Source organism: Lineus longissimus, chromosome 18, assembly GCF_910592395.1.
Source record: "Lineus longissimus chromosome 18, tnLinLong1.2, whole genome shotgun sequence".
Taxonomy (NCBI): Eukaryota; Metazoa; Nemertea; class Pilidiophora; order Heteronemertea; family Lineidae; genus Lineus; species Lineus longissimus.
Genome location: NC_088325.1, coordinates 7,140,236 through 7,167,895, shown reverse-complemented (window position 1 = coordinate 7,167,895; position 27,660 = coordinate 7,140,236). Strand labels below are relative to the sequence as shown.

At 40.1% G+C, this 27,660-nt stretch overlaps 1 protein-coding gene across 5 annotated transcripts in view; it reads left to right on the top strand.

The window, feature by feature from the left end:
• LOC135502255 (dixin-like) overlaps window positions 1-24,536 on the top strand; it is a 32,286-nt gene extending 7,750 nt beyond the window's left edge. For 3 of the 5 annotated variants that reach the window (XM_064794922.1, XM_064794920.1, XM_064794919.1), the window contains exons 2-15: window positions 8,731-9,091; window positions 9,436-9,565; window positions 10,301-10,423; window positions 11,130-11,355; window positions 11,796-11,971; window positions 13,354-13,493; window positions 13,951-14,040; window positions 14,566-14,670; window positions 15,141-15,446; window positions 16,546-16,647; window positions 18,316-18,483; window positions 21,318-21,369; window positions 21,856-22,073; window positions 22,685-24,536. In XM_064794922.1, the coding sequence (XP_064650992.1) occupies window positions 8,975-9,091; window positions 9,436-9,565; window positions 10,301-10,423; window positions 11,130-11,355; window positions 11,796-11,971; window positions 13,354-13,493; window positions 13,951-14,040; window positions 14,566-14,670; window positions 15,141-15,446; window positions 16,546-16,647; window positions 18,316-18,483; window positions 21,318-21,369; window positions 21,856-22,073; window positions 22,685-22,759 (2,028 nt within the window). In that variant the 5' untranslated portion in view covers window positions 8,731-8,974 and the 3' untranslated portion in view covers window positions 22,760-24,536. Of the gene's footprint in view, window positions 1-8,594; window positions 9,092-9,435; window positions 9,566-10,300; window positions 10,424-11,129; window positions 11,356-11,795; window positions 11,972-13,353; window positions 13,494-13,950; window positions 14,041-14,565; window positions 14,671-15,140; window positions 15,447-16,545; window positions 16,648-18,315; window positions 18,484-21,317; window positions 21,370-21,855; window positions 22,074-22,684 lie in introns of those variants that run through there. The other 2 variants (XM_064794921.1, XM_064794923.1) reach the window with 2 other exon arrangements.
• Window positions 24,537-27,660: the final 3,124 nt, after the last annotated feature.

Below are 27,660 nucleotides of genomic sequence, written 5' to 3'. Positions count from 1 at the left end.
TGTAATCATACAACCGAGGCACTTCAAATCTAGTCTTGCTTATAAACACCGCAGAAAATGTTGCTTACGGAAAAAAATTTGGGCGATTCGCCTCAAATTCAGCTCCCCAGGGGGCAAAATGCATAAATGAAAAAACAATTTTTTGACGCTCTATTCCAGCAGATAAAAGCTTGAAATAAAGTTGAAAAGGTCTTCATGATACAGAAGTTTTGATATAAAATAGATTAGTGTCGATTTATATCACCAGTTGGCGGTAGTGAGCAAAACTGTTGTTTGACCCCGGATGATTCCGCTTTAAATTTCCCGCCGAGTTTACCTGGAGTGCTATCGTCACAGTCAGTTGGCCGCGCCCCCATTTCCGCGTAATTCTCTCTGCGCTATGACGTCACTGCATATCATTACGAGCTCATTATCGCGTACATTTAGGCGTGAAAAATATGAAGTCGGAAATCGATCCTAAACTTGCCAAAATCTTTCTGAATGACATGTAAACGGAACATATTATTCTAGATGAAACATTAATTAGTAGTTTCATTAAGAAAAAAGTGTAAAAAGTCCTGAGGTTTGCTGTTTACGTGACTTTGAACAGCGGTCGTCGCCCGAAAATTTGCAATTTTTTCACGTAATTTTGTTGAATAATTGCACCTAACTCATCAAAAACATCGCGCGTGCTCAGAAGTAATGACTGATATTTATTGTTATATGTATCTTTGACTGAATAACACGATAGTAAAAATGATTATTTCTGCCGCACGGCTGGAAAATACGTTTAAGTTGCCTATGATTTTTGTCAGAAAATGTTGCAGCCGGATTTAGGTTCCGACCACACCCGAAGTTGAGCCGAAGAGGCCCGAACACTAGGATCGCCACCATCGCTACAAAACGTGTTCTAGAATACTGATTATGAAAACTTGTCCAATAGCCCATCCTGCCGTCCTTTCATGAGACCACCATTGCCCAAATTTAATGACAAAATGATGTAAAGAAGAAACTTAACATTAAAGATAACTAATCCTCTCTTCTGCATCTTGAAACTCTTTAACAGTGAAACGCTAACATTGAAACAAGAACACTAATAACAAACAGACAGTCAATTGTTGAAGGGTGTAAAACACTATGCCAAATTCAAATTCTTGCAAGTGGCGCTGTTGAACTTTTCAAGTGGAAGGAATCAAACTTATTTTCATTCGTGACGTTATTTGCTAATGATTGTTTACACCATTCAACAGCTTGACATGTTCATCAAACCCGATTGACTGGAGAAGTGAAAGTATTAGCTGAAAGATAAAGCAGATTTTTCCTGAATGACAACAGCATGGATGTACAATTATAACAGACAAATTGATGACAAACTTCAAGTTAAACCAATCACAAACTTGCAGGAAGATGTCCTGTAATAGGTTAAGTTTACACCTTTTAACACTTGCATTGGTCATGCTGCTCAAATTACATACTTTATCAGCTTTTTAGCTCACCTCTTAGCAGAGGTGAGCTTATCCCATACCGTGGCGTCCGTCGTCCGTCGTCGTCGTCGTCGTCGTCGTCGTCCGTTAGCAGGGCACGTTTCATAACTGTTAGAGCTATTGAGTTGAAACTTGGTACACATGTACCCTTATGTAATGACACCTTGGAGACCAAGTTTCGGTCCGATTCGTTTCATGGTTTGGCCACCAGGGGGCCAAACGTTAAAAATGAAAATATGCAATATCTCCCTTAATAGTAGTCAGGAAATTTTGAAAAAAATATGGTAGGTACTTCTAGCAAAGGTGCATCATATATCCTCCGGGTTTTTTGATTTGACCTCCTTTTCAAGGTCACAGAGGTCAAATGTTGTAAATTGGCCGTTAGGATGTAACGATGGCACGTTTCTAAACTGCAATGACTATTGATACCAAATTTGGTACACATTTACCCCTTAGTCAGGTGATCTCAGGGACCGAAGTTTGGTCCAATATGATTCACCACTTGACCACCAGGGGGCAAAATCCAAAAAACCTTAAAAATGTGATTATTCCTTAACTTCTTGCCCGATTGCCACCAATTTGATATCATGGGTACATCTAACCACCATACAGTATATGTCACACAGGTTTTTAATTTGACCTTCTTGTCAAGGTCACAGAGGTCAAATGGCGTAAATTCGCCGTCAGGCCGTAACTATGGCACGTTTCTTAACTGCAATGACTATTGATCACAAATTAAGTACACATGTACCCCTTGGTCAGGTTATCTCAGGTACCGAAGTTTGGTGCGATCTGATTTGCCGTTTGGCCTCCAGTTAGGGGGCCAAATCCTAAATTCTTCAAAATGCCTTTATTCCTAGTAATGACTTGCCCGATTGACACTAATTTTATATCATAGGTACATCTAATTCTAACAACCATTCAATGTGTCACCCGGGTCGTCTTTGATTTGACCTACTTTTCAAGGTCACAGAGGTCGAATGTACTGTAAATTGGCCATTTTGGGGAAATTGTAATTGCTTGGACCTACATCTAACCTAACACTACATGACACAATACCATGCTCTTTATCCATCTTTCCTCCACATGAGGTGAGCACAATGGCCCTGGCCATTTCATTGGTATTATCTTTTACTGATACAGCAACTCTAAAAATGAGATGATGGCAAGTTCTGTGCGCGATGTCTGGCACAAAATAACTCTTGTGGGGGTACTGATGAGGCTATTCCTGGCTTTATAAGCATCATTGATGGCTTGGAAGCTCGTTCAGACCCAGGCCAGGGTCAGGGAAAATAAACTATCCATCCAAAGGTCGTCCAAAATTACCAGACAATGCCTATTATTGAGCCATGTCACCTAGTAGGCCCTGGTGTTTTGGACCGTGAAGATCCACATTGTAATGTGTATATGATTTCTTTTCCTGAACTATGGCAGCCTTTTACAGGCAAATCTGGCAAAAAAGTGCCTAAACATAGGCAACTAAAATTACCAAACAAACAAAAGATATATCATTATGAGAAAGTTTATTTTCACAGAGGATATACAGAGAAATTTCTGAATTAAGAATCAGTCGGATTGCCCAACAATGTAGTAGTAGTAACATCTCAGTCACCTTGATCTGTTCGGAAGTGAAGCATTACTGTTTGATCACATCCACACAAATCGATAGTATTCCTGGTCAATATCAATGACGATATGGTGGAACACATGACATACCTCCAGTCTCATAACATAACATAACACTCACTCAGTCAGTCACTGTCACTCTGACATGTCTGAAGTGATGACTATTCTACCAGTAGCTTTATCAAAAGGCTCAAAATCATCTGGTCATTTGGCCACAAGTTGTAGAAATTATAGTCAGACTAAGCATATTCATCAACAGAACTCAATCATGCCATTCTCACTTTTAACCACAATTTTTTTGAGACACGCTGTGCATTAAAATATTTTTACAATATCGCGTCGTGCACGCAATTGCCGCGAAAAACGGCTTGATTAACATCACGTGATCCAAAACGTCATAAATAATTAATGAGATTTCTTCGAAAAATCACCAAATTAAGTGCCAAAAAAGAAACATTTAGGAAACCGGGTGCTCAAATGTTTTAAAAGATGTGAATTCATTTTGGATTGGTCAACCACTTCACAAAATATCAATTTACCAAATATCGCCGCAAAGCTGGAAAATATCTTTGAGTGAGGTATGTTCAGCGAAGATTGCGAAAATATCATCTGTCAAAAAATTGATCAAACTCGGTTGATTTTGCTTGGAATTTGATGAAATAAACACCAATTTTTTCTTTCAATAACTAACAATTTCGCCATCTTTGATCAATTGCTCTCCCCGAACAGTCGTACATGCTACAGAGGTTTTAGTCTCTGCCACAAATATGGCGCGAGTTAGTACCAATTTTTACCGATAGGTGACAGTAGCAGCGCAACGCAGAGAGAAACGCTCTTTTGGCGCTGCGAACGGGGGCGCGGCCAACTGACTGGTCAAGAAAATGGCGGGGACCTTTTTATTTCTACCGGAGCGATGATTTTGTAAGTGACAAATTTTCTTTTTTAAGCCTTTACGGAAATGTATTTTGGTACGAAACTTCACACGTTCATAGAAAAGATCAACGAGAATGTGTTCAAATGCCCTCATAACGATGAGTTCAACGGAATTCGGTCAAAACAACCTTCGAATGGAGTCAACTTTCTTTGCGAAATTGAAGCGACGACCTCATTATTTATCGTAATTTATGCAGATCTGAGTCCAGCTGATGGGTGATGTTCTGATTTGTGTTCAAACTATTGGAAACTTCGGAAATTAGTTCTATTAGTTCTACTATTCTGCAGGAGTATATTATAGCCATTGATGTTGACAGCTAAAAGCACGAAAACTTTGTTATGACTGGGAGCTGGAGTCAGTATTGTTTTCGCTCAGGTTTCTCGTCCAATCACGTGACCTCTCCAACACTCGATAATGCACTCTTTTCGTCCACGTTTTAGGCCAATCTTCGGCATGAACATGAAATCTAATAAGCGTAGTACTTAAATCAGATGTTTCTCTCGCCTTGAAAACATTCCTGAGTAAAATCCATTGAGATTAGCCGAGTTAATCTACTTTTTCCGTGCTTAAAATCTCTGCCGCTGAATTCTATAAATAGAAACTATTAACATCGCAGCAGTGTGGTTCCCATTGTGCGCCCTCCCACTTCACACCATGTCAGGAAGTTTTACGGAGAGGGAGGGCGTGCGGTAAGAAGAATGGCCAAATGACGTCACGTTTTCCTGGCAATGCCTCTTGCCAGACCAGTCAAGCATTGGGAAAGCATCTTTAATTCAGACAACGTTAGAACTGGTAAAACAAATATGTTAATTTGCACAATTAAAAGCAGATTTCACCACTAACCAGTCAAATCAGAATACGACGGCGCAAAATGTTCTCGCTTTCCTCCTGCTAAAAAACCTTGTTCCCGCACTCCTCTTTTAATTTATGCCAAGGAATATGATATGATCTGTTTTCACTTGTTTGTAATTAAATGGTATTCATATAATGAGATCAATAGTAGTGTCCGTGTCAGATCCCATCGTTCAACTAGTCTTCTCTCCCCAGGTGCCTCACAGACACGGACCTTCACAGGTCCCCATACTCAAGACCAACTCTTACGATATCGCCCTCAAAACAATCCTGGAGTCATGAATTCACAGGTGCTCCTGTGAAATCTCAGTTCTAGTTTATTTATCAAACTTTATCGAGTGTTCTCGAATCGAATGGATGTGTCGATCGTCGGGGCGGAATGATATGTGGTTAGGTTGTGCGTCCAAGGCGATTAGGTCATTCAGTTAGTTTGAGAAAGGTCATGATTATGAAGATGCGTGTTGTGTTATCATAACCGGAAAATAAGTTGAAGTTATTATTAGTACTACGATTCTTACATGAGTAAAAAGTAGACGTTTTAAGCAACACAATAATATTACTCCCATAAAAAAACTGTCAATTCTCCTTACCACTCACAGAAACCCAGCCTGGACATACCACAGTTGTCCATGGAGAAGTCTCATCCTCTCTGACACTTCTTTTCTGTAAAGCTACCGATACAACATACTGAACTAGGGATATCTTCCGTTGCCACCTGTAATATTTACATACCATGGCTGATTAGTTCAATCATATTTCATCCAGCTGGCAGCTCTGCATTGGAAATTTTAGTGGTATAACGTGTTCTCTTGACCTTCAAACAGTAGTATAAAGCCGATATTTACTACTTTATACCCTCAGTCCTATGTTATTAGGTCATCCAGCTGAGCGCCAGGCCCTTGGGCCTCTTGTTATGGTAGGTTCTCCTAGCAAGGATACATCACATATCAGAGTTTTTGATTTGACCTGCTTTTCAAGGTCACAGAGGTCAAATGGCGTAAATTGCACGTTTCTTAACCACTAAAGCTATGAAATTGAAATTTGGTACACATGACTCCCTACGTGAATGACTCCCTACGTCATGTAACCTCGCACACGGAATTTCGATCTGATCTGGTACTCAACTTGGCCACCAGGAGGCCAAAACTAGAATAGGTAAAAAGTGCAATATCTCGTTTAATAGTGACTTGTTTTTGATGATATTCTTATGGTACTTACTCCAAGCAACGATACATCACATGTCATACCGACTTTGGTTTGACCTATGTACTATACATGTACAATGTTTCTTAACCTGGATGAATTCCAATTCCAATTCCAATTCCAATTTTGGATTGGAAAGAATCAAGGCCATTGCAAATTTCAACAGACCTGAAGCTGTGCTTTTCTCTCTTAAGTCCTGAGGCTACTAACTCCAGGCAGAACAAAACCACTGGCTTAGAAAATAGAAGTTCAAGAAACTTTATAGAAATCATGATACGTGTAGAGTTTTGAGCAGATGTTTTTAGCTCCCGTGACAGATGAGGTTATACAGCATGGTGTCTGTCATCGTTCTTTGTCTATCAAATTGGTGGTGCATGTTTTTGAGCCTTGGTTTTGTGTACATGTCGTATCGCATTGGCTGTTTTTGTCCTGCCCAATTCCCAAAAAGAGTCCACAGCTGCAGGTTACAGGAATTTATCATCCTTTCAGGGTTTTATGCTTGCCTTGGCATCAGTTTCACGTATCATTAAAAGGATGACTGAATCAAAATTAAAGTGACTTGCTCAAGGTGTGTTGGTCAGTGATGGTATTCAACCCATGATGCATTTACCTCACTTGCACCTTCTAAACCGCTACATAGACCACTCCTCTGTGTTATAGCTCGGAACCCATTGTATTTATACTGGGTGTACCGAGGTCAATTAAATGTTGAATACAAAACCACATCATTAATTTTCTCAGTTTATTCATCTGGCTGTCATTATTACAACCATTAAAATATTATTGCTGTGACTTTAGGAGTTGTTCGTGTCAAGCGTAAAATGGTTCAATCTCATTTTCATTAGGATGGGGAAAAAAAGTGTCAGAGATATGGTTGGAAAAGTGTGTATAAGTGTCTTCTAGTTCTGTCAGTAGTCTCAATAAACTGTGTGTGTTCATGGTGAGACAATCATTTGAAACATCTGAGTCTAGAATGAACTGCACTTCCTTACAGTGCATTCTGCACTATGGGCCAATGAATCCAGCGGTTATGGTTAGGCAACCAAAACCGCCTCGGTTGGTGCAAAATATGGAAGCAGTCAAATAACACTTAAAATCACATTTTATTCGTTGTTTTAAATGAGATGTTTTAGAATTTTTTTTTAGATAGCAAATAATGTGGTTTTAAATGCTTTTTGAGTGCTTCCATATTTTGCACCAACCCAAGCAGTTGTGCTTGCCAACCCTAGCCTTTAAATGTTGAATGTTCAGATGTAGGTGCAGTTTCCATTCGATGGCTGCTTCTATCTTGATAAGTTTTTTTTAAATGGATTACTGCTTGCACATCCAATTATGGCGGTACTCTTCTGATAAATCCATTTTGCATACCTCCCTCCTGTACTTTCACTCGTACTTTGCAGTGTTTTTGGCTCACCGTTAGGGGAGTCTATACGATAGCCCTGTGTCCAATGTCGTCGTCGTCGTCGTCGTCGTCCATATCCTGTATGGCACGTTTCTTAACCGCTTGTGCTATGAACTTGAAACTTTGTACACATGACCCCCTAGGTCAGAGGTACTCTGACCCTGAATGTCTGGTTCATTACTTGGCCACCAGGGGGCCAAAACATAAAACATAAAAAGTGTGATATGTCTCTTATTGATGATCCGTTTTCAATAAAAAATTTATGGTAGGTACTCCTAGTAAGGATACATCACATATCATAGGGTTTTTGATTTGACCTACTTTTCAAGGTCACAGAGGTCAAATGGTGTAAATTGGCCGTCAGACCGTAACTATGGCACGTTTCTTAACTGCAATGACTATTGAACCCAAATTTGGTATACATTTACCCCTTAGTCAGGTGATCTCAGGGACCGAAGTTTGGTCCAATATGATTCACCACTTGACCACCAGGGGGCAAAATCCAAAAACCTTAAAAATGTGTTTATTCCTTAACTTCTTGCCGGATTGCCACCAATTTGATATCATGGGTACATCTAACCACCATACAGTATATGTCACACAGGTTTTTACTTTGACCTTCTTGTCAAGGTCACAGAGGTCAAATGGCGTAAATTGGCCGTCAGGCCGTAGCTATGGCACGTTTCTTAACTGCAATGACTATTGATCACAAATTAAGTACACATGTACCCCTTGGTCAGGTGATCGCAGGTACCGAAGTTTGGTGCGATCTGATTTGCCGTTTGGCCTCCAGGGAGGGGGCCAAATCCTAAATTCTTCAAAATGCCATTATTCCTAGTAATTACTTACCCGATTGGCACCAATTTTATATCATAGGTACATCTAATTCTAACAACAATTCAATGTGTCACCCGGATCTTTTTTGATTTGACCTACTTTTCAAGGTCACAGAGGTCGAATGTACTGTAAATTGGCCATTTTGGGGAAATTGTAATTGCTTGGACCTACATCAAACCTAACACTACATGACACAATACCATGCTCTTCATCCATCTTTCCTCCACATGAGGTAAGCACAATGGCCCTGGCCATTTCATTTATTGTACACTGTCACTCGACTACTTATGATATGATTTAAGAAACTGACATCAGCATGATCTCTACGCAGCTTGTTTTTTAACTATAAGACATAAATGTTAAGCGTGACATTTATGGACTTAGAGTGTCTTCATCCCATGATTATGTTACAGATGAATATTTCACCAGAGCCTGACTGTTGACTATAAACTAATCTGACGTGTCTGATAACACCAACTCATGCAATGTGATATTTAGATCTTTAGGAGGACAATGTAAAATCAATAAAATGTGTTGGGACGATTAAACAACAATTCTCAGGACTTTATTCACAGATTATTCTATTGGAATTTGGAATTGGCCAGAAAAACATGTGCTAAACTTGCCAAGATGTGTTAGGCAAACTAGCCTGCTATAATGTCGTCAGTTAGTAATAGCAGTCGTGGAACAGGAAGTTCAGACGATGGGTCGTACTCATCACAGACGATGTCATCATATGGATCCTCGCAAGGACTACTTAGGCCCGAGTTACTGGTATGATGGTTTTTTGGTTTGTGTCATTACGGATTGATAAACTGATGAAGGTTTTTGTTTAGATGTATTTTTGAATTCTGGAGAGCATAAAAATTCTATTTCTAGCAAAAGATAAGTCTTCTAACTGGTGTGACAAGAAGATATGTAAAGCTGAAGCTAATTGTAGTATAATTGTAACTTCTTTTGTCAATTTTCAACTGAAAGTTTCTCGTGTTTAGAAAAAAGGCTCCAGCAGTTCATTGGCTGCAAAAAACCCCATTGCGGCCATCACTCAGGGTATGTAGATGTAGGTAAATGACCTTCTCTCCTTCCAATATTCAAAGTGTTCTTGTTTCTCTTTGTAGCAACAACTTCACGCCTACATAGCATGGATGAACTCACAGTTGAAGCGGCGGCCAGGGAGCCGCATGATAACGGACCTCACAGCAGACATGCAGAATGGTGTCGCCCTGATCCAACTAGTGGAAATATTATGTAAGTGATTTGAAGGGATATGTTGACTTATCTCTCATTGGAAGGCAAGTGTCAAAGGTGATGAGGTTCGGATGGAACTGTAGTTTGCTGGGATGTTGCCACTTTTTGTTGCACATAAAATGACCAATGGGGACCACGACCATCATTGTCATCATCCTGATCTTATCAACCAGTGCTGATTACACCGATTTGTTTGAAATAGTCTCTGAACATACACCTATGATAGAGAATGATTACTCTAAAACCCTTTATTTTCCTGGCCCTAGCCTATGTCTATGGATAAGTTGAGCACTTTTGTGCTCATTTTAGGCTAAAGTTCTCGATTGTACCGTTCTGGTGAAAATGAAAGTATTAGGCTCACGAAAATCAAGTTAACAGTAATTATAGAAGCAAGTCTAACTTTTGCTGACAGTGACATTTAATCACCATCTTGAAAGCATGTAAATTCCACTCGTCAAAATACCTTATGTCGAGTACACCATTGGCATACACCTTTGAGATAATAGTGCATGCCCTTACCTTGAAATCCTTAGGTACACCGGAAAAAAGAAGTTAGCAAGACAATGCTTTATACATTCAGACTAGGCACTTACGTATCTGATAAAATCTGTTTATCAGCGCGTTCAAAGGGGGCTTTCAGGTACAGAGGTCAGTCTAGGCTTCCTGGTACAGCCAACAAGGAGGAGGCATAGATAAGGCTTAATGTAACCATCGTTTTGATATGTTCCATTTCAGCTGGTGAATCTCTCCATGGCAACCCGTGCCCTACCACCATCCCAGAGATGCGAGACAACATTGACCTTGTATTACAGTTGATGATCAGCAAGAGGATACGTATGCATCAGACAAATCCAAGAGGTAAACTCCATTGTTTTGTCAGGTTTTTCTTCGGAGCTTTCAGAAAATGCATTGTTTACCAAGTGTAAATCCAATCATGACGGTGGTGGATTCCGTAATTTTGGAATAGGGATGGGTGCAGCCAAACCCAGAGAGCTCTGATGTTGTGATCTTGGAAATGAGGAGAGATTGGGTCGTCCCCAATAGGCCGGGCATCCGAGGGTGAAAATTAGAAGTAGCCATTGGCTTCCTGAGGAGAGGAGCCCTGGAAAAATCCAAAGAAAATTGTGTGTGCGCCTCATGTGCCCCCCTTAAATCCACCTCTGCCTGACTCCAGTGGGACCACAATGGATGGTGATGTTTGGACTGGTTCACATTTCTCAACTGGGACATTCCTGTGCCTAAATGTGGTTCAGGATATAACTATCAGCAGGCCTAGGTTGATAATGGTCAGTCCAAACTGACTGCCAAACTGACTTTATAAGATATTGATGGAGATAGGAGCCACCTCCTCATCAGCTGATTGTTCTTCAGTCAGTGTATAATCATTTCTAGTGTTCTTTTTGAAAACCTCTTCACCCAGCAGAACAGAAACATGTAGTCCTGTATTGTTCCAGTCTACCAGTGTAAAAAGTATTTTTATTATCATGATTTATAGGTCATAACAGCAACTCTTACACCACACGGCATGATTGCTCAAAGTTTTATTTTTCCTTCGTCATTCTAGATATTGTGGAGGGCAACCTCAAGTCAATCATGCGCCTTATCTTAGCCCTGGCAGTTCACTACAAGCCTAACAGCGTCAAGCAGTCAGCCCAGCAGAACCTGCGCACCCCTGCCCAGCAGGCTGTGGTGGCCCAGGTGCAGAATGCTGCTGTGGCCCTGGCAGAGACAAGAAAGGAGGTAGCGGGCTCGGGCCACAAAGTGCGGAGACCTTTAGATTTTAGTCAAAGGTAAGAAGCTTTGTCGTCGACAGAAAAGTGTTACTGAATGAACCATGTGCTCTACTGAATTTGGTGCTAAGCATAAATGCAAAGTCCACATGTAGCTATTAGCGCAATGAACTATCATTGCCTGTAAGTTTGTTGATTTACGGTAGTATGTTTAATATCATGAAAAATATTTGTTGGCAGAGAAAAGAGACACTGACAAGATTATTTTCAGAAATCACCAAATTATTCTGTTCTGCTGACTTGCTTGCATTAAAGCATCACGATTGTCTTTCTTACAATCAGTTCTTGTACAAGTCTTCCGATAGCGCTTGTGATTTTGCATATTGACGATAGAAGTGAGGTCGTACTCTCTGATGGGTCATGTGGCAAAAATCATAACAGTCACAAAGCTATAGACTGTGCTGATGACAATGAATAAAGTATTGTCTTTGACTTTTCAGATCTGACGTGCCGAGTGACTCCGATTCCAGTTTCAGGCATTATTCACCTAAGATGCATAGACGGAGGGAGAATCTCGATGGAAGTTACATCGGGCCTCAGACCACACCACAAAGTATACAGGGCTCACCGAACAATAAATATTTACCAAAAAGTAAATCTTTAGATTTAAATAATGGTAAGTTTGCTCAAGATGATCCCTTTCTTGAAATTCGAAGGGCATTTGTAATTGCTGTAGTTTTAAAGATTATATGAGATTAAGTTTGGATTATAAAATACAGTAGAACCTCCCTTATCGGACACCTCTCTATTAAAGGATACCCTCCCTATTGAGGACACTAGTTTTAGTCCCAAATTGGTTGTTTCCATTCAATCTGACCTCTCTATCATGACACCTCTCTATTAAGGACAGCGCTTCTCAGTCCTGAGGGTGTCCTTAATAGAGAGGTTCTACTGTAATCTATTGAAAAGAGTCACTATCCAAGCCCACTGGTCAGTGGTATTGTTCAGCCATGAGATGTGTGGAAAACTTGCTTGAACTATCACAATGAACAGTGACAGTTCCTCCTTCATCCAAGCTTGGGTGTCAATGAATGTATAGGCCTGTAATTGCTTTCAAACAAATTACTGAGTTATTTGCAACTGTTATCTGCAGAACTCTTTCCCTACCTCTTCAATTATAAAATCAAAGTTGGATATGATTTCTAAGAGTTCATGAAAGTCACCATGGACGTAGGAGCTAAGAGACTGTTGCTTTTCAACCGTAGTCCACAGGGTAAAAGTCAGATAAATTCTCATTTGAAGAAATGTCTTGCAAGGAAAGGTAATTGTATCAGCTGAAATTGACACTCAGCACTCTCTATTTGGTTTCTTATCCTAAAACATCTAGATTTATAATGAACCGCAGTTTACAGTGTTAATGCACTATGCACATATAGTGCCTTGTTTTGAATTCAACGGTTATGGTTAGGCAAGCATAACTGCTTGGGTTGGTGCAAAATATGGAAGCTGTCAAAAAGCATTTAAAACCACATTATTCGTTATCTAATTTGAGATGTTTAGAATAGAAATTGATACCTCACTGTTGGTATTGATTGTCTCACCAAAACTGCGAGGGTGGAGGTAAAATGTTGGGCAAAACCTCAGCTACACCTTAGTTTTGGTCTACATTTTAGCTCCCGTGGTTTTGGTGAGACAATCAATACCTCCAGTTTGGTATCAATTCCTTAATCATAAATACTAGCAAGAGTATATTGGTGCTTGTATTGTACGCGCCGGTCACCGATCCAAAGTTGACCGCGCTCAACGTTGCTTAACTTCCACTCTGGGGCCAACGTGCCAACCACTGGGTCATAAAGGAATTTCCTCATGGCCTGCGGGTTGCTGTATGAAGATTGTTGAATTCATTAGAAATTGAACCAATTGTTGCTGGTCAGAAACTTGAGCTGACCGTGGTGTGTGGTAAACATTTCTCTCTGCCAACAATGCGATCTTCCTTTAATCCCGGGTTGTGTTGAAGCAGACCTTGGCCAGAGATTTCATGCTATTTTGCTGTTTCAGCTCCTGCGTCACCAAATGAATCTGGGTCAGACATCGATACAAGTATTCAAGAAGTATTCCAAGATTTATTTGATGAACATTCAGGACTCACTAGTGATATGCAAACAACAAAAGGTGCACTGCTGAAGCTACAGGAACTGGTATGTAGGCATTTATATTTTATAAACTCATCAATAGGTCTAATTAGTGCGGCTTGGAAAATTATTTAAAAGACCAATGGCATTATCAATGGCATTATTACGGGCATTATTACCAAGCTGTTGGCTGCCCGTCACCTTTCATTCTACAGTAGCAGTTCCAATCATTAAATAACACATAAAACGGAGAAATTAAAAATGAAAGTGACGCTCTGATAGGGCGCAATTACTTCTGCACTGGCACTTCGCCAAATGAGGGCGAATGTCTCGGGGGTTTGTGTGCAGGGCCGGAGAAGCATACATTAACCCCTAATTTCCTCAGGATGAGCTTACTGATGAAGAAGAAGAATGTCAAACATTCTGAAGAAAAAAGTCGCTCACTCCTTAACTAGAATCTTAGAGGAAATGTGTACATTTCGTAGAGTACTTGTTCACCTGACCTTTCCTTCCTCACTTTCAGCTGCTAAATGGAGAGCCTCCTGAGGGATCCGAAGACGAGGATGTGGATGAATCACTGCCAATTGAGGGGAGAACGCCAGATGAAAAAATAGTAAGTCTCCATGTACACCTTTTAGAAACAAATGGGGTTACTCTTTGGCCATCATTACTCTGTCGGTACGTGTCTGTTTTGCTGTTGTTACATCCTGTAAATATCAGGGATGTCAAATTTCTGATTTTAGGCAAATGTCAGACTTTTTCCTCTCGCTTAATACTAAATTTGATAGATGATGTGGGAAGATCTCTTTCTCAGCTTTCTGTTGATAATTAAATATTAAAAATGGAACCAAAAATTAGCATTTTAGAGCTATTTTTGTGCCTGCAAATACTGATCAAAGGGGAAGATTTTCACCAAAAATAAATTTCAGACTATTTGCCTTAGCTTATTGGCATCTCTGAAATGTTGACATTGGTCGATCCTGGATATAACGTCGGTCAGCACCATGATGGAATTTTAATACAGAATGCATTTTCAAGTCCAGAATAAAATGAGCCAAGATGACATCTGAAACAGAATTTGAATACTGCTGAGTGATGGTCGATGCAAATCACAACTCAAATATTTTTTCAATTTTAGGTTGTATTAAGAAACCGCCTCTTGCATTCAGAAGAAACTTGTTGTGATCTACGGGACGAATTATCTCGGGTGAAAAATGAGTGTTTAGAACTCCAGGGAACGAAGGTAACAACAACATTTAATACTTTAGCGTAGCAGTGTTTTTCGGCAAGGGTCTCCAGTGGGGGCACATTACGCCATTTTTTACCACTTTTCACACCTTTCACAAAGTAACTTGAAATAAAGATTTCTCCTTGAAACTTTGTACATGTATTCATCGCTCTCTCCTCTTTCCAAGGGTACCAACTGTTTCTGGGTGCCGTAAACGAAATTCCTAGGGCCAAGATTCGCATAATCGTAGTGTCATGCACAAATGCTCATCCCGCCTTGGAGGAGGAATACTCCCTGGAGAAAATCACCTCCAAGTGCAGAGCAAACACTGAAGAAGGTAGAAAAAAATCATGATTATGTTGATGCAGACCATAATGAAGTAGAATCTGCAGTTTACACATTAGGAGGGGGACGAGGTTGCAATTGGTGGACTTAATGTGAAGTGATGAGCGCAAAATGTCAAAGATGTATTGATTCTTTTTCAGTCTGGTCTTCAACAGCGGTTAAATGAACAGGAAAAAGCATTTCTACAGATGAAAGCTGAGTTACTCAGGATAGGCTTCACGCAACAAAATCTTGAAGCCGAAAAAACGGATCTCCAAAAAAGTTTAAACGAAAAAGAGATGTCATTGAAAGATTTAAAAAGAGAAATGGCCCATAAAGATCGCTTACTGGAGCAGCTGAAGCTTGACCTTGAGAATGAGGTCAAGGACAAAGATATGATTACAAGGACATTGAAAGGTCAAATGCAGGAACTCAGTGAAAAGTTGAGGAGGGTTGGTGAAAATGAGGTAATTTTGAGCACGGGTTAATTTATTAAGCAAGGATGTGAAATTGAAACTTCATGGCTTGCCAAAATCTGTGCTGATCTTAATAATTAAGAAACAAAAGGTCCAACCCCCAAAAATAAAATAAAATAAGAACCAACCACAGTTTTATTCAGTTCATGTAGATTTTAATTTCCTAAATAAAAACGGGGGGGGGGCTTTTTGTCTATTTTGACCCCCCCCCTGGGGGTGAAAATGGTACCCTCAGGGTGAGGTAAAAAAATGCAGCAGACATACCAAACTGGGGGCAAAAAATATTTTTTTAGAAAATTGTCATAACAAAATTCAGGGCCGGGTTGTTCAAAACAAATTTTGTCACTAAAAACACTGTCGTTAATTTAACTTGGCGTTATCTCCTTCAGTTAAGCCCTTTAGACTTAACACCAAGGTCAATTGATAACACCGGCGTTTGAACAACCGGGCCCTGCTGGGATCAAGTGTGACCCGTCACAGCAAAACCAGGCGCATGTCGCTCTGAGCTTGGCAGGTTGAGATGGACTGTTTGTTCATTTCTCTATTTTCTACCTTTTGTGAAATATGAGCACATCAGTTTTTTCCATTATCTCCTGGTGTCATTTAGGCTCATCTTCTGTGCGACATGCGCCTGGTTTTGCTGTGACGGGTCACAAATGGTAAAAATAACCTTCTTGTGTTACTTTATTAAATGTGTGGTAAATTTGTTCATTCATTGTGATGGTCATTATTCTGAGTCAACTTTAAGGAAGATCTGTGGCGTCGGGTAAGAATGCCGGGTTCGACTCTCGGAAGGATCTTTTGTCCTTCAGCAAGGCACTTAACCCAACTTGCTTCTCTTCACCCAAGAGTGAATGGGTACCTGGCAGGCTGCGGCAGCCATGAATGTCGAGTCCTCGCCTGAGAGGCACCTGGACTGTCTACTCCACAGATCTGGTGGTTTAAAATAAATGTACCAGAGTGTTATTTTAGTATGACAAAGCACTTGTGAGTAGAATCAAATGTGAATCGGGTACGAATGATAATGTTCATCATTTCTATAGTGTATTGTCATTATAACTATACAAAATTATTTGATGCTCGTTTCCAGGCCAATTTATCGTCAAGAGTGGCCTCCCAAGAGCGTATGATGGCCAAGCTGGAGGGGAAGATCATGCGTTCTCATCATGAGCCTGGGAGTTTAAAACCTGGGGTGAGTTTGTGATTAATTTGTGAATTTTTTGAAATGTTGGAATATGTTTTATAACATCTTTCCTGTGTTAACATGTCTCTTTTTATGCTCTAATCAAATCTTTAACACTTTGGGTCCTGGATTTGTTTGTTCTACTTCTGCCAAGACTCACTCTGGAAACTTGAGGCCTTTTCTTAAAAAACTAAAGTAAAAGGGATTACAAGTCTTTAATCATATTTGACCCGCCATGAAAAAAAGGTACCTCCGCGCGGTAATGCATTATTCGAGAAATAGGCAATTCAAAATTAGCACCCGCAACTCAAGCGTGTGCAATAGTTATTTCCACAAGTGGTACTATTTTTAGCACTCGATACTAAATGGGGAATCCCCAATTACTGTGTTTTTGGCAAACAGTATCTTGAATTCTTTCGGATTGAAACTGCATCATTGGGCTACAGTTTTGAAAACGAGACAAGTTTTGGTGATTTCTGATGTTCCAAATTTTCAGCTAACTATCAGTGAAACGCCATGCAAAAAGGCTGGAAGGGAGCAGATTTTCAGTTTTGAGTTGGCTGTTACCATTGTGAAGGTGTGAATCTGTAGTTTCTATACAAGCAGGTTTCAATTCAATGCGATGATCACCAACCCCATTATTATCACTTGATACCAGTCAGAATCCTCCATAAATCTTTCCTAAATATTCATCAAGTTTGAGAATGTAAGTTCCGAAGGTACCACTTCGTTATTCAGCAAAAATCCAGTGGAATTTGAGGCAGTTTTCATGAGTTAAAAATCCGAAAAAATTCAAGATGCTGCACGCCAAAACACCCCGTTGTGTGTACAGTGCTAAAAATAGTACCGCTTGGAGAACAAACTATTGCGCACGCGTGTGTCTCGGGCGCGAAGTTTACCGCGGCAGTACCTTTTTGCATGGTGGGTCACATATTATTGCACTAACCGGCTATAATTGTACCACATTACCTTATATTGCAAAATGATATGACTTGAAGTCAGTTAGAGATTCTCATTGTGCACCTAATGATGTTCACTGTTATAGTGTTTGTCTAAATGTTTTAACAGATCTTTAAGGAGTTGGTGTGTCTTCTGCTAACAGTTTGGGGCCTTTCACCAGGAGTACTGATACTTTTTGCAATAGTTTTTCGTAGTTTTCAGCAAGTCAGAAAGAGTCCATATCTCTCTTTATTCTTTACATTTTCATCACTGCCAACCCATCAGTACTATGTTTTATTAGTATTTAGTCCCCAAAATTAAAAAAAATAGTCCTGAAAGCCACCAACACTTGCCTGAGTTCCATCATCCATTGGGAGTACTGATGGTCACTTGCAAAATTACTGAAATGTACAAATGTTTTGGTCAAAAATACTGAAGAAGCTGATCTTACAAACAGTCTCAGATAGTGCTAGGAGGGTTGACAGCTCTGCCTTATTATCAATGCATTTTTGCAACCCTATTGGGGGCCAGTCAAGATATTCGAGAATACTCAAACAAGGAGTTTAAACCATATTGGCTTCCCTTCCTCCACAATGACATATTCCATATGGCCATAATACCACTTTGAAAACTTTTCAAGACTTAATGCTGCAATAAACGAAGCCTTCCTCCTGGTGACCGGCCGATCCTGTCTTGGTGTGTGTTATCTGTCTTACTGTCCTTGTCTTCTGTCTTCAGAACCTCGTTTGCCCAGACGAGTTTGGACTCGTCCATGAATCTCTCCGTAATCTTCGGCATCATTTGTCGCGTAATGATCCCCAACATCGTACTCTGGATAAGTTGGAGATCACGGTGTCGAATCTTATGGAGAAATTATTATTCAGTGAACAGACTCATTTGCGGCGGGTAGGTATCTCAGGTGACCCCCAGAGCCGATGAATCGTCATCCAAACTTTTGCAGTATATATTCCGACTTCAAAAAGGAAAAGTCGGAGCATGGTAAACTAAGTGTCCAGATGCAAAAATTGACATCTCCTTTTTTGTACAATTTGAGAAAAATTTTGAGAAATGCACTATGAAATTGAAATGCATTAGAAATTTTTACGCTATAGGGGGACTATAGGCAGGAGCAGAGGGGGTAATTTGGCCATCTTCAGGTGACTGATATACACAGTAAGGGCCCTGGGTCATGTCAGATTCAGCACTAAATATATTCCTTGTACAGGCATGAATCATTTCGACATACTGTGAGATGGGAGAGACCCCTATTAGTGACTTTGTGTAACTTTATCTTGCCTGCCTCGGTCCCTTTAAGTAAAAACTGACCATCAGTGGTAAGTTCAATAACAGTACGAAAGTTGGCAGATGGACTGTTCTTCGTATGACCAATGCCCTGGACCCTCACACCAAAACGTTTGATATGGCAATTGTCTGTTTTTGCGTCAGAACCCTCCAATCATTGATGGTGGTGGTTTTAAAGAATGACATATTGGTCATATTTCAATGACTGATATTTGAAAAATGGTGCCTGCCATATGGAGGGTGTCATATTGCATTGCAGAGAAAACATTTTTGACTGTGGCTGACTAGTTTAGGCCTCTTTGGTCAACAATGCTTCGACATACTCTTCTGGCAAAGTTTGTTGAAAAGTGAATCAACGTATGATCTTTGTCAATCATTGTGTGGCCAAAATGTGTCTCTTCATCTTACCTTACTAACTAGTTTTTTCGATGTCATCCTTTGAGTGTTAAGTTTGTATCTAACAATCGAGTGCTTTCATGCAGGTTAGTCCACTTGACCTGTAAAACTTTTTATCAACAGAAAAATGTGGCTGCCATTTCCCAGTCATGGATTAGTGTTGAATTTGAAACGTGTGACAATGTTTTCAGTGTTGACAAGTGAAATTACCTCATAGAGACAGAACGAATGCACACCAATCAGATATAACCGTTGCCCACATTTTGCAACAACCCAAGCGGTTATGGTTGAATTCTAAATGAGGCTTCGTTTGCATGTGCATTTACACTGTAAAGTGCGGTTCGTTCTAAATCCAGGTATTTTAGATTTAGGGAATAGGTACCAAACTGGAGGTATTGGTTGTCTCACCAAAACCGCGAAGGTGGAGCTAAAATGTAGACCAAATTAAACCGAGGTTTTGGCCAATATTTTAGCTCAACCCGAGTGGTGTTTCGTTAAACAAGCAGTACATCTACAGGGTTGCCCAGAATTATTTTCCCTCACACATTGGATAAACAGTAGAATCTCTTGTGGAAGGGAAAATAATTCTGGGCCACCCTGTAGTTTGCCATCAATTTCTTGAACAAAATTTTCATGGCTGGGTATAAAATACATGGATTCATTTTAAATCTAGATGAACGTTTTTTATGCCTTTTACATCCATATTTTCAATCTCCTTTTGTGATGCGATGTGATGTGATAACAATCAGCAGTGATACTATAAAGATGTTTGCTGACTAACAACTGGAACAAGAACTGTGCTTTTTAGCTCACCTCTTAGCAGAGGTGAGCTTATCCCATACCGTGGCGTCCGTCGTCCGTCGTCGTCGTCGTCGTCGTCGTCGTCGTCGTCGTCGTCGTCGTCGTCGTCGTCGTCGTCGTCGTCGTCCGTCGTCGTCCGTCGTCCGTTAGCAGGGCACGTTTCGTAACTGTTAGAGCTATTGAGTTGAAACTTGGTACACATGTACCCTTATGTAATGACACCTGGGAGACCAAGTTTCGGTCCAATTCGTTTCATGGTTTGGCCACCAGGGGGCCAAACGTTAAAAGTGAAAATATGCAATATCTCCCTTAATAGTAGTCGGGAAATTTTGAAAAAAATATGGTAGGTACTTCTAGCAAAGGTGCATCATATATCCTCCGGGTTTTTGATTTGACCTCCTTTTCAAGGTCACAGAGGTCAAATGGTGTAAATTGGCCGTTAGGATGTAACGATGGCACGTTTCTAAACTGCAATGACTATTGATACCAAATTTGGTACACATTTACCCCTTAGTCAGGTGATCTCAGGGACCGAAGTTTGGTCCAATATGATTCACCACTTGACCACCAGGGGGCAAAATCCAAAAACCTTAAAAATGTGATTATTCCTTAACTTCTTGCCCGATTGCCACCAATTTGATATCATGGGTACATCTAACCACCATACAGTATATGTCACACAGGTTTTTAATTTGACCTTCTTGTCAAGGTCACAGAGGTCAAATGGCGTAAATTCGCCGTCGGGCCGTAACTATGGCACGTTTCTTAACTGCAATGACTATTGATCACAAATTAAGTACACATGTACCCCTTGGTAAGGTGATCTCAGGTACCGAAGTTTGGTGCGATCTGATTTGCCGTTTGGCCTCCAGGGAGGGGGCCAAATCCTAAATTCTTCAAAATGCCATTATTCCTAGTAATGACTTGCCCGATTGGCACCAATTTTATATCATAGGTACATCTAGTTCTAACAACCATTCAATGTGTCACCCGGGTCTTCTTTGATTTGACCTACTTTTCAAGGTCACAGAGGTCGAATGTACTGTAAATTGGCCATTTTGGGGAAATTGTAATTGCTTGGACCTACATCAAACCTAACACTACATGACACAAGACAATGCTCTTCATCCATCTTTCCTCCACATGAGGTGAGCACAATGGCCCTGGCCATTTCATTTACTTTGCTTTGTTTTTAACTTCTCCATCTCATTGCTCATGTTCAAATTTGTTGTTATTTTCAGCATTCTGTCGACAGCATGCTGGGCCATACAAGAAAACCACCTTTATCATCAGGTAAGGACAAGGCTTATAAAGCAGGAGTCAGCAGGCAGCAAGTAACCTTCATCTCCTACCTGTTGCTGTCTTCTTACTTGGGCCATGCTCTAGCAATCATGTAGTGTTCTTTCAGCAAATGAAAAGCTGCGCCCTATCTTTGATGCATCACCATACATCCACAGTTCATAGGCTGGCTAACATGCTCTCGACTCATTATTTCCAAAACTGTCTTGGACTGAGGGGTCTCAGCTGCATCTAGGCATGGTATTTAATGGGCTACTTGTGTTTATGTGATTTGTTCCCACACCAGCAAAATAAAAAGGAAGACATTTTCTGGGTCACAGTATCTCGCCATCCTTGGTGTGACGTGTTGAAAACTATGTGCCACCTCATGAGCCACCTCATGGGCACGTGTTCTGATGTTGAGCCTCCACAGTTGAGACACCTGTGACTTCTCACCTAATTTCCAGCTCGCATATCAATTGTCTGATCTCGCCTTTGTAGATCACTTGGACGAACTGAACGGGCGGCCACACCCTAAGGCAACAAAGATCCTTTACTTCACTGATCGGACCGTAACGCCATTCATGTGCACGATACCCAAGAACTTGGGTGAGATTACGTTAGGAGACTTCAAACAGATCCATGACAAGAATAAACCTGGGGCATATCGATATCACTTCAAGGCACTGGACCCAGAGTTCGGGACGGTGAAGGAAGAGGTAGGAACATGGATAGAATTTTGATGGCAGTCATAAGAAAATAAACTCTAGGAGAACCCTTTAGGCGGCAGACGTATAATAATTGATTCAGCCGTTTCCCTCAGAGGTCTTCGTTTTCCTGGAATTTGTATTTTCTTGCAAAGAGATAGAACAAGTTGAGAAAAATGTATTATAAGTAATATTTGCATTAATGCTCTTGATGTCCTCTATATAATACAGTGATAAAAACAGCCAATAAATGCAAGGGGTAGAAAATTCACCATTCTTTCATAAAACCCAACACAGGACCATATACAAAATCAACTTGCAATGTGTTCCCAGGACGACCACAAGTGTCACTGAAGACAGTATTTTAGTTCCTAACCTAGCCTTCAGATGGCACAGAATAGGCAGACAAGTTTGGGCGGTACAGCACAAAACAAGGCGGGCGGTTTGGGTGGTACGGCAGGCACCTAGGCTAAAGGGTTAATAAAGTTCTTCATATCATATTAATGCCAAAGAGCCTTGGCAAGTGACACCAAGTTACAAAGCATATCCTTACATTTGGTTTAATCACAACTTTTCATGCTGAAGTATTTAAAGCTTACGTAGTCTTTCGAACTTCTTTCCAGATTTCGAACGATGACACAATCTTACCTGGCTGGGAAGGAAAGATAGTTGGCTGGGTAGAAGAGGATCATGGCTGATGTGACTCGGCTCCGGGAACGAGACAAAGATGCTCAGCAACTTGGAACTAGTCACTACCCCTGAGAATCGAGTCAGGGAGTTGTAGCATGCCCTGTCAAAATGCCACCGAATTTTGGCATTTCAAAGTGCAGGCGTTCTACAAGAATTAATGATGTTTGTGCTTTCCACTTCACTGCTGGATGTTCCTCGATGTTAATCAGTCGGCTACTGCTTTCGGCAGCATCATTCACGGCAATCGTAATGTGTTGTAGTATTTTTTGCTCTCCGCAGGGGAGTCTATACAACACCGCTGTGTCCGTTGGCGTCGTCGTTGTCTGTATCCTGTTTTAAAAACAGTGGCACGTTTTTTAACCGCTAGAGCTATGAACTTGTAACTTTGTACACAGGACCCCCAGTTCAGGTGACCTCTGACAATGAATTTCGGTTCGAACTGATTCTTGACTTGTCCACCAGGGGGCCAGAAGTGGAAACCTAAAAAGTGTAATATCTTTCTTACAAGTGACTCATTTTCTATAAAAAATTTATGGTAGGTTCTCCTAGTAACCTACCATGAATGTTTTATTTGGATACATAGCATATCATAGGGGTTTTTGATTTGACCTAATTTTCAAGGTCACACAGGGTCAAATGGCGTAAATTGTCCGTTTGAATGTAAGAAAAGCACGTTTCTTAACCAATAAAGCTATGAACTTGAAATTTGATACACATGACTCCCTACATCATATAACCCTCTGACACCAAATTTTGGTTTGATCTGATTCTCGACTTGGCCACCAGGGGGCCAAAACTAAAAAAGGTAAAAAGTGCATTATCTCGCTTAATAGTGACTTGTTTTCAATGATATTTTTATGGTAGGTACTCAGAGCAAGGATATATCACATATTTTATGGGTTTTTGATTTGACCTAATTTTCAAGTTCACAGAGGTCAAACGGTGTGAATTGGCCGTTTGAGTACCACTGTTTCTTAACCGCTAAAGCTATGAACTTGAAATTTGGTACGCATGCCTCCCTACGTCATGTAACCCTCTGACACCAAATTTTGGTTTGATCTGATTCTCGACTTGGCCACCAGGGGGCCAAAACTAAAAAAGGTAAAAAGTGCATTATCTCGCTTAATAGTGACTTGTTTTCAATGATATTTTTATGGTAGGTACTCAGAGCAAGGATATATCACATATTTTATGGGTTTTTGATTTGACCTAATTTTCAAGTTCACAGAGGTCAAACGGTGTGAATTGGCCGTTTGAGTACCACTGTTTCTTAACCGCTAAAGCTATGAACTTGAAATTTGGTACGCATGCCTCCCTACGTCATGTAACTTCGGACACCGAATTTTGATCTGATCTGATTCTCGACTTGGCCACTAGGAGGCCAAAACTAAAAAAGGTAAAAAGTGCAATATCTCGCTTAATAGATACATCACATGTCTTACCGACATTGGTTTGACTGTGTTTTTTAACCAGGATGAATTCCTAACCACCAAATATCTATACAGTGAGCACAATGGCCCCTGGCCGTTTCATTCATCATATATAGTCATTGAACCAGTACTGTATACGTGGAAATATACGCGTGCCTTTTATGCTCACGTTACAGGTAATTGCAAAAACATATGGCCATGAAAAAACAAAATGTAATTGAATCCACTATTAGGCCACACTTCTTTAATAAGTTGGATTACGAAACTTCAGATCCAAAACCTATGAAGGTGCGGTGGGAATAAAAAAAATTTTAAAAGAAATTTCTTCAATCTCAAAACCTATCTAGGGTGGAAATTTAAAAAAAAATTCCAAATGACTCAAAATCTATGTGGGGCGGGGGAAATACTATAAAAACATGCTTATTTTTTATCAATCTTAGTCTCAGATCATAGAAGAGGACCCAAACAAATAAAAATTGATTGCCAGGAAATTTTTTTTCATTTCTCTCTATTTCATGGTCAGGGGAGAAAAAAAGTGTCAAAAACAGTCATTGGGACTTGTATTTTTTTTCCACTTATCGAAAATGACCCTCGGCGGATTCGTTATTCAACAAATAAAAAATGATGGCCTCATGGAGTTGTCAAAACACTAAATTAAAATTACACAAAAGTTGCCATTTCACAAAATTGCCAAACAAAATGGCCGCCGATATTTCCATGTTTACAGTATCTTGTTCAAGCATGCATCGTCGCATGATTTTGTTGGACCGAAAAGCTGGTCTATCATAATGAAGTGGCTTAAAGGGGTTGTTGGGAGTAAAAGGTACGCCATTACTTCTAGACACTGAGCTGAAGATGCCAATATCATTTTTTTTTAAATCGGCCTAGTAGTTTCTGAGTAATCCGCATAGCAAGGTCCGCAACTTCCCGCGCAAATTTGAAGTTCGCGCATGCGTGGTATCATTGTGGAGCAGAATGCATTCGGCGATGACTCAGTCGATATGTGGTCATTCACACATCAATCGATCGTGTCTGACATGTCTGACGTAGGCTAACCATAACAAAACAAAGACTAGAATGCCTCGGCAATGTTCTGCCTTGAATTGTCGCCTAATGCGAAAGCAGCCTTGTTTATTCCTAAACGGTACTTCCTGTGGCAAAACGGCAAATCTTCGTTGATTGTTCGCGCTGCCGCTGACGTAATAGAGACATTTGGCAGAAAATTCGAAACTTATGGTCATTTTCGAAAAAAAAATCATTATACATATTTTTTCCGTAACTTAACCTTGTTTTGGATATATCCGTCCTCATGAAGACAAAATTCCTGTTGGACCCCTAATTCACACAACCCCTAAGAGTTTTGCTGTGCCATTGAGAGCACACAGCTTCAGTCAGGGCTTCAAGTCACATTTGTTTCATGCAAAACTCTTATCTTTCATTTTTTACGAGACTGCCATTTTGAAAAGGGGTAAAAGAAAGACAAGTCCTGAAAGGTGAATGTTGGGGTGGTTTGGTGACTTAATGTCAATATTTCCTTAGATTATTTTCTCATTTTGTTTCGGAATTTTTAAAGGTTTTTTTAAGATGAGCATGATGAAGGGGAAAGCCACAGAGAGAGCAACCAAGTTGATATGGCATTTGTTTCTCATGCATAACCCTGTCATCTGCAGCCAGTCCATAAATATGTTTACTCCATGCAGAGGTTTTTGCAATGAAACAAAGCTATACTGATTGTAAATGCATATGGTGCTGAGAAATTTGGGACCACTAGTTAGGAATTTCAAGGTTGGGACTCTAGCACGCAACCCATGCAGCCAAATCATAAAGCTATTTGTACATTTTGTTGTACATAAAGCTTAAACTGTTTTTATTTTTATACTTGTTTTGAAATATTTTCTTCTATTAACTACTAAAATGTATATAAGTTTATTGATACTGGACAAATGCTTTTGCTGTTAAATTGTTTATACCTACCCACCAAATGAATGTATTTATTTCTGCAAATGTACAAAATTTATCGATTTTGGGCTTTTTAAACTTGTAAATTAATTTTCAAGAATACAACAAGAATCGCTTAAAATTAATTCTGTGATTAGGCACTACACACTTTAGACTGATACTTTATGGATGACCTCGGTAAATTTGCACATTATTACTGTTTTGTGCTGTAAAATCATCTCTTACGAGATTGTATTCACAACTTTCATCAATGAATAGTGTGTGAAGTGGATAAAAATTTGAGCAGGCTATGTTTATGAAAGAGTTCTTGTCTTGCCCAGGAGACAAATACATACATCCAGATGAAGGAAGAGAAAAGACGATGAGATCCGTTTCTTGGTTTATTCACACACTATTTACATCATACACACTCCACTACCATTTCTATCAAAATTCTAAACTAAACTTACTAACCTTTTAAGACCTAACTTCTCTCACTCAAGACTCCATACCATGTGTTCCAAACCACGTGGCCTGTCAATCAGACCATGCCACCCATCCGTGACCAGGTTAACCCAACATTAACATCATTGTAACGCGGTCATTGGAGAGTTTTTACCTGCAGACGCGCCTGTGACCCACTTGCTTGGGCTCGTCTGCTTCCTCTAAGCCGTGGTCTGTACCAACTTGACATCATGTCATCATCTAAGCACAATACAACCCTGTGTTGTTGCACCAGATAACTCTTCAGACTATGTGACTTAACCTCTTTAATCCCAAAACTTGAAAAATCCCGGGATCCCAGGGTGGTCAGGTGGTTGCGAAATTGGGTCTGACACTAGGATGTATAGCGCCTGCATACAACCGCCAAAGTCAGGTATCGAGGCGCCATCTACCCAGGCATGCTCTAACTGACCCTACTGTCCATCAAACATGCTAAAATGAGCAATAAACTAGTGTCCCAGCTCAAGGGAATAAAAATATCACTGAGACTGACCTGTCGGTCGTTGGAAAAAAAACGTTATTTCAAAATGACTGACTGGTCGGTCACCGGGATTCAAGAGGTTAATAAAGCTAAGTATTTCTGCTGTTCTGTAGTAAAAACAAAAGCTTAACAAAATTGTGATCTATTAAGAATTGTTATGTGTAAACTGATTACCACATAAATATATGATAGAATTTACTACCGAGCTCATCCATTAACGACTCATACCCAGCAAATTTAAATGAAGGATTCTGCTGTTTTTGTATTGAAATTTAAGGTTTTGTATCAAAATTTAAGACATTTCAATCGAAATTTTCTTCTGATCGATAACAATTTAAAGTTGAATTGACGAAGATGTTACCTTAGCAGTTAATTGAAAGGTTATTTAATGCTGTATGAATGTAAGCCTGGACATGAATATGTGCTCTTGGTGTAGAGGATGACCATCCTATTCAGTTAAATCTGTTTAAGTTTGAACACTTTCAGCCCGCAAGCTGTATATACACGGTTTGCCATTGTTGATTTCACAGCTGCGGACCGTATACTCACAGTTTTT